The sequence below is a fragment of the Phascolarctos cinereus genome, unplaced genomic scaffold (assembly GCF_003287225.1).
Source record: "Phascolarctos cinereus isolate Bilbo 61053 unplaced genomic scaffold, phaCin_HiC Scaffold_4;HRSCAF=312, whole genome shotgun sequence".
Lineage (NCBI taxonomy): Eukaryota > Metazoa > Chordata > Mammalia > Diprotodontia > Phascolarctidae > Phascolarctos > Phascolarctos cinereus.
The window spans coordinates 510,622,153-510,629,715 of record NW_027555847.1 but is presented as its reverse complement, the minus strand read 5'-3'; the positions used below and the strand labels follow the sequence as shown (position 1 = coordinate 510,629,715).

The window sequence follows — 7,563 nt, the reverse complement described above, 5'->3', positions numbered from 1 at the left end:
TGTGAACAAAGCATCATATCAACCTGATATGATTCTTTTCTTGAGAAATGGAATTTTCTCTGGGGCTAGGTTTGCATTTTGGTGCTCTGTTAGAAACTCCTTCCTTACTTGCGCTGAAAGTTACCCATCTTTTCCTCTTCTTTTCTTTCTATTCCTGGTAGAGGGATTTGGACTGTGAGAGAGGTGGCATGGTTAGTTTGGGTAAATTGCGGGAACTCTTAGGACCCAAGAAGCACAGAGCCAGTCTAAATAAAACATTGCTAACTCAAAATCATCCCTGAAAGTAAAGCTCTTTGAGTGTGAAAAAGCAAACTCATCCTAAATGTCAGTGTGCATCCATGGGGGTCAAAGACAGCAGGTAATTAGAAGCAATTAGCTGTCCCCCTGCTGGGAGAATAGGCAATTACCTTTTTCTCTCTTTCCTTTCCTTTTCTCCTTCCTTTCTCCTCCGGCTGAAACTGTCTGTAGTGGTTACTTTTTCCCTTGAGCAGCAACGTACCCTGAGCTGGCACAGAAATGAGGAATGAGCTGAGCCCTGGGTCGATTTCCTCCTCCTCCACCTCCTCCTCCTCCTCCTTCTCCTGCTGCTGCTGCCGCCGCCGCCGCCTCCAGAGCAGTGCATTGTGGAGGGAACAAGCAAAGACCAGTTAGAGTCGTGTTCCCGGCCAGGGGCAGGTTCACTTCACTACTAAGTAGCTCAGCAGGGCAGGGGAGCTGTCCAAGGTGCTGTCTGCCCCGTGTCCCAGAGGCCCTGCTCTGCGCTCTCATCTCCCAACGTCCACTGGCTTTCTGGTCTTCCCAGATCCCACTTCCCCGCCCCCGCCCTGACTTTACAGCTATCCCCTTCTCTTCCCCTCACCTTCTGAGTATCGCTTGTTCTCCACCTTGGGGTATTCGCTGCAGGAGGTGATCATGGTGTTTGCTCCAGGTAACGTTACCCCTTTTCCTATCGAGTCACCAAGTGGCCAGACTTGTAGCGGGGTAGGGAGGAGGAGGGGAAAAAGAGGCCTCTCTGGCCCATCATTTTTGCTCGGAGGTAGTGTATTACCATGTGTCTCTGCCCCTCTTTAATACTGTTTTGGGACCCTTTCCACTCTGAAATATGCAGCAGCAGCTGCAGAAGCAACAACCTAGCTGTTTACTCCCAGAGTATTTTCTCTCTGGGTGACTCTACATGCACCATACGAGGCCAGGCACCTTGAAAATGGGAACTTTGCCAGGACATCCGATACCTGGACAATGAGGCGGGTGGTTGGAGGGAGCTCAGAGGTGCGGGCTTCAGCTGCTTCTATTTGAACCCCAGAGGAGTGATAAAGTGGCACGGGCTCCTAGGGGAATTCTGGAAAAGAGGGCTAGAAGGCCTGGGGGTGGGAATGGAGGGTCTGGGAGGAGAAAGGAAGAAGAAAAGGGTGGTTCAAAGGAATGAGATTTCCTGAAGGAGCCGAACCTGAAACTCTGGCTAGAGGTTGCTGTAGCTGCTGCGGCGACTGGCGTCTGCTACTGCGGCGAGACGGGTTGTTGTAGTGCTTTGAGAGAAGTGACTGAGAGGAAATCTTTTCGCTTCTGTAAGAGGCGAGGGCTAGTCGACCAAGGACGCAGGTTCCGCCACCGATGATCCAGGCTAGGTGTGAGTGAGTGTGTGTATATGTTTGTGTGTGCCCGCTCACGTTTGTTCGCGCGCTTGCTGATTCGACTGCGTAGACCCTGGCTGTGTATCAGCTGAGTAAAGATCGGATTGGGTGGGGAGCAAGGGTGGAAAATTTCGGCTTATACAGTTATGTATAGTGTAGTCAGTCAAGCCTTTTACTCAGGCCTCTATAATTAGTGACATTATTTAAGGAGGCTGTTGAAAAGATCCACAGAGAAGCCTAACTTTGGCTTTTTTTTTCTTTTTATTAAATTGCAAAGGCAGTTTGTCTTTTCTGTGCTCATGTATACCTAAAAACTTGGGTTAACCAATGGGAAGGAAAAGAAAGGAAGAAAAGTCATGCCTTTAACTAGAAGACAGGTCCAGCTAGTAAAAACAAAGCAAAACAAAACCAGAACTGAACTGAAAGACTTTGTGGTGGTGTGTAAGTACATCTGTGGGGTTTCCCAACAATGGTGGGGTTTAGCAGGTATGTGTTTAGGGGTCACTGACCCTTATCATATGCAGTGAGTCTCTTTTAGTTATGGACCTTGAAAGGTTGCTAGAAAGTTAGTTTGGTCTTATCCAGAGTCACCTATCCCATGTGTAAAAGGGTAGAACTAAGTATCTCAAGTTCAGAACGCAAAGTCAAAACATGGCCGCAAGAAGAGAGAGGAAAGATACTGCTCTGAAACCAATGATGAAGTTTAGTGTGGGACTTTTACTGCGTCATTGAGCTAAAGGGTGGCTGTTTAGCACAGAAGGCTGCCTGGAAGCCATCAATCTCTTTCCACTTTAAGAGGGGAGACATTTCCAGACATCAGTGACTTGTTTGATCTCAAGATTAGGCAGCTTCTGAAAGTCAAAGATCATAGATATAGAATTGGAATGAACTTTTAGTGTCATCTAATACAATGCTCCATTTTTATAATAGAGGGTATTTAGAACCAGAGAGGTGACTTGCTCAAGGTTAAGTAGGAAGCAAATGGCAGAACTGGGATTTGAAAGAAGCTCTTGTCGTTTGATTCCAAATCCAGTATTCTTTCTAATGCACCATGATGAGCAGGATTTTGAAATAGGTAGTGGGTAACCACTCAAAGACTTGTTAAAAAAATTGCAATTTTCCGATTTCTTTCATACTTTTATTTAGGAAAAAGGGACTCGTATGAGCCAGACCTGGAATATCAGGTATAAGTGAGGAAGAGGGTTGGAATGTGTCTATAAAGGACTGTTTACCTAGTGGAAATAATTTTTTTTTGTTGGGTCAGTTTACCTTTGATTCAGAAGCTACTTCAGGCTATCATAATAAAGTCAGTGTAGGCTAAAGGATGAGGGGTGGGTGGCAGGATGAAACAGTGTAGTACTACTACTGGATTCAAGCTGTAACACTGAGCTAAAGGGTAGTTGAATAGTACAGAAGGCAGCCCTAAGGTCTATACATCTTTTTCCTTCCTTTGAGTGGAGAAAATCTCTAGCTTCCTTCAAGTTTTAGTTGAAATGCTACCTCCTATGTCTGATTTTTCCTTATTAGTCCTCCCTCTAAAATTGCTATGTATTTATTTATATCTCTTGATCTAAATATGTATTATTTCCCACCTCAATAATGTAAATTTCTTGAGTATAGGAACTTTAATTTTAGCTCTGGTACCTAGACCTAGGTGAGAAAGTTTTTGTTACATATATGCTTAAAAAATACTTTTTGGATTGAATTGTAATCCAGTGCTCTGCCAATGTCACACTTTCCAATATAGATTTTTTTTTGTGTGATTAAACAAAGAAGGAAGTTGTATAGTTGAACTGTGCCAGACTTTCAGCATTGCAATGTCTCCAGGTTCATCACACCACTTCTCAGTCCCTGCTGACTGTCATCCTGGTATTTTGAGCAGACTCAAAAAGGCTAGCTACCTCAAATAGATTATCCCTTCCCACTCCCCACCTAAAACTTTAAAAGTAAGTCAGTGGAAGTGTGTGTCAAGGTGATTGCTCAACAATTAATGAAAAGGTGTTAGACACTACAAGATCAGTAGGGTAATAAATTAACAATGAGCTATTCACAAAATTGGGTCAATGGCTACTGAGCCATTCAAAGCAACACTATGATAATTTATTTTAAAAACGGAATCTAGAACCTGGAGTTCTGTATATCTAGGTCTTACTTTACCTCCTTTGTGCTGAGTAATCTTGAGTGAAAGTCTTGGTCTTCACCTGACTCATCACTCACCCTCAAAGTGGTTGGTAAAGAATATATCATAAGCAGAAAACCATAGAATAGGTATCATTAATAGTATGATAGAATAGAGAGGAAAAGAGAAATTATTTTTCCCTACCAAGATTCAATGTAGAGTAGCAGAAAGAGTCCTACACCTGGAATCAAGTTAGCTGACTCTGACACTCTACAGCTATTTGACTTGGAATAAGTCACTTAACCTCTTTGTACCTCAGTTTCCTTATATGTAAAATTGAAAGAATAATAGTTGCATTACCTATCTGCCTCACAGGTTTGTTCTGAGGAAATCAATGTAAAAAACTTAAAACACTTAAAGAGTTTTATTGTTATGTTGTGTTGCTAGTCTTTCTTTTGCTTTATTATGAGTAAATCTTAATTTAGGCAAAATAGCTGAGATAATGTTGGTAGTTACAGGACAAAAGGCAAGAAAAATTCATCTTTTTCATCTTCTCAGTTTACTTAAGGCTGAGAATACTACAGTGCTCCACCACCTGCTCTTTCACATTTAAAAAAACATGGATATCCTATAATAATAAGATTATATTTCTGTCATAGAAGTATGATATTTTAAGAGGTTGAGTGATGACGATGATAGTTTCTAATATGTAATTTAGGAGGGTTCTTATCTAGTGTATTGCAAATTTTAAGCCCACTAAAGACATCTAATATCTGTTATATACTTGCAATTTGTGTTTGGGGTAGGAGTTGTATTATTGAGTGTTATCTATGTATGTGTTTCAGTTCCCCTTCTAGACTATAACACATATGACTGTGTTATCTGAACTTTGCACTCTTCCAGCATAGCTCTGCACACAGTGTGTGTTTAACAAATGTTAGTTGAATTGAAATGAATTGTATGATGTCTAAGGAAGCATCCAACCCTAAAAGTCTATGATTCTGTGGTTTATCCCCAGTATTAATATGCCCCCATGGGTTTTTAATAAATGCTTGCTGACTGACAAATGGATTGCTTCAAATTATTTAGTTTGCATCTATGCTAATAAATTTCCTTGGTGGGGGAAAGAATTTCCTACCAAGGAGGAAACAGAATGAAATTTACATTGTGTACAAATCAGGCAAGTCAATGCAACAGAAAATTTTTACAGGGAAATAAAAATAGTGCAATTGTAAGTAATCACTCCCTCTCCATCATTGCCCTGAACATTCAGCACCGGTCCCATCAGAGATAACTGTCAAAAATGCTTAAGAGAATGTCTTATTTATCTGAAGGCAGCTATAGTTTTTCTTTATTTATATTCATGGCCTACCAATTCCTGAGAGATCAATGGATGAATAAATAACTGCTGCACGCTGGTTTAAAGCAAGGTTTACAATCTGTCAACCCAAATACATTTTTAACAGTTAGCAGGAACTTTTAAAGGTAGATTGAATTGGGTCCTGACTGCCTAGATTCTTTCCTTTCGCAATTATGGAATTTTCTAAAGACCCATCATTACTTATAACCGAGTGCTATTTAATCTTGAGGCACACAGGAAGAGTAGTTTCCACATTAATAATAAAACTAGGTTTTGGCAGAATGTAATGGACAACCCATTATAGGAATAATGCCATCAGCCTCAGATTTTTAAATTTGGAAATCATTATTAAATGAAGATACCAAAGGCACATGGCATTGGCACATTGAAGTTTGAGATAGGGCAAATGGGCTGGATGATTTGGAGAGAGCTGTTTCTTCAAAGGATCATAGATAGAGGTGGAAGGTATCTCAGGGGTTATCTTGTTCAATTTTTTCATTTTAAAGATGAGAAGACTATGGCCCAAAGAATCAAGGTTATTCCTCTAGTAAATGACAAACGAAGTGTTGTCTGACTCAAGATCCAGCATTCTTTCCACTATGTCATGGTTACTATATAATGGACCTTCTTTTTTGACTCTGAATTTGGATAAATATAAGCCTCTCTTTTAAAAAACTGTTTTAATTAATTAATTTTGATTTATCAACAATCACTTCTACAAGCTTTTGAGTTTAAAATTTTTCTCCCCCCACCAAGATGGCATGTAATCTGATATAGGCTATACATATATATTAAACATTTTCACATTAGTCATGTTGTAAAGAAGAATTAGATCTTCTTTCTGCTTCGATCTGCATTCAAACTCCATAGTTCTTTCTTTGGATGTGTATAGCATTTTCCATCATGAGACTTTTGGAGATGTCTTAGATCCTTGTTTTGCTGAGAGGGGATAAGTCTATCAAAGTTAGTCATCACACAATGTGGCTGTTACTGTGCACAGTGTTCTCCTGGTTCTGCTCACTTCACTCAGCATCAGACCATACAAGTCTTTCCAGGTTTTTCTGAAGTCTACCTGCTCTTCATTTCTTACAGGACAATAGTATTCTATCACATTCATATACCACAACTTGTTTAGCCATTCCCCAATTGATGGATATCCTCTCAATTTCCAATTCTTTGCTATCACAAAAAGATCTGCTATAAATATTTTTGTACATATGGGTCCTTTTCCCATTTTTATGACACTTTTGGGATCCAGTCCTAGAAATGCTATTGATGGGCCAAAGGATATGCACATTTTTATAGCCTTTTGGGCATAGTTCCAAATTGCTCTCCAAAATGGTTGGATCAGTTCACAACTCCACCAACAATGCATTAGTATTCCAATTTTCCCACATCTTCTGCAATATTTATTATTTACCTGTTTTGTCATGTTGGCCAATCTGATAGGTGTGATATGGTACCTCAGAGTTGTTTTGATTTGCAAGCCTCTTCTTTAGAACCATAAAAGACATCAAAACATTCCTCAATCTTCCTCTCTGAACTCCTCCCATCAGCCTTCACTTAATTGAGGTAGCTCCTACATGGGAAAGTATCTAAGTAAGAGACTGCATCAAAATGGCCATAAGAGTGCCTGAGAAAGTCCACAGCTGATTTTGTCCTTGAATTATGCCTCAGTGAGTTCTATAAACAACCTTCCCTGTGCTGGCTCAGAGGAACCTCCTATAGCTAGAGGAACATTTTTCTCCCGCTGAGTAAGGTGTACCACATATCTTTTAACAATGGAGATACTTAAAAGTGCATACGCTCTCTCCTTATGTGCATATGACCTCCAACTTGGACCGTGTATTTTGGAAAGAGCATCATATCTATCCCCTTTCTTGTGAGATGAGGGAAGACTTCCTTTACTCTTTTATTGTATCACCTTTATGGTGCGTTTACAAACCTTTACAGCTAATGGTATGATGAGCTGAATTGATGATGAAGCAGATGTCTGAGTGTATCCTGGGATGAATAAGTTATGAATCATGGAAAATCACAATTGAAAGGCTAGCATCTGCATGCTTGAAAGCAGATGGCTTCTTCATGGAGTTAAATAGTCCCAATCTTGTCTAAATTTAAAAGGTCTGATAATGACATAAAAGCACCTACCATCCTAGGATGTTTATTTCTAAGTGAAAGCATCATAGTATGCACTCTTAATAGGATAATATTTTCAGTCATCATTTTATATCTTTTCTTCTTTCTACTAAGCCTTGATATACCTACCACTGTCATTTCTTTGTTATAGCCACATCCACACTCATAGGTGAGTGAAGCTAAAGCCTCATTGTCTTCATTTCAAAGATTGACTAGTGTTTAGACATTGTAGAAAAGTCATAAGATTTACTTGTGAAATAGTGCAGTCTATAGGGAAGAGCACTGGCCTAGGGCTCAGGAGAGAGGTTGGAGCC

The 7,563-nt window shown here is 40.1% G+C and overlaps 1 protein-coding gene across 1 annotated transcript in view; it reads left to right on the top strand.

The window, feature by feature from the left end:
* Positions 1-458: 458 nt before the first annotated feature.
* AKAIN1 (A-kinase anchor inhibitor 1) overlaps positions 459-7,563 on the top strand; it is a 77,082-nt gene continuing 69,977 nt past the window's right edge. Inside the window, exon 1 of the mRNA XM_078151948.1 lies at positions 459-928. Within this exon, the coding sequence (XP_078008074.1) occupies positions 913-928 (16 nt within the window). The 5' untranslated portion in view covers positions 459-912. The remainder of the gene's footprint in view (positions 929-7,563) is intronic.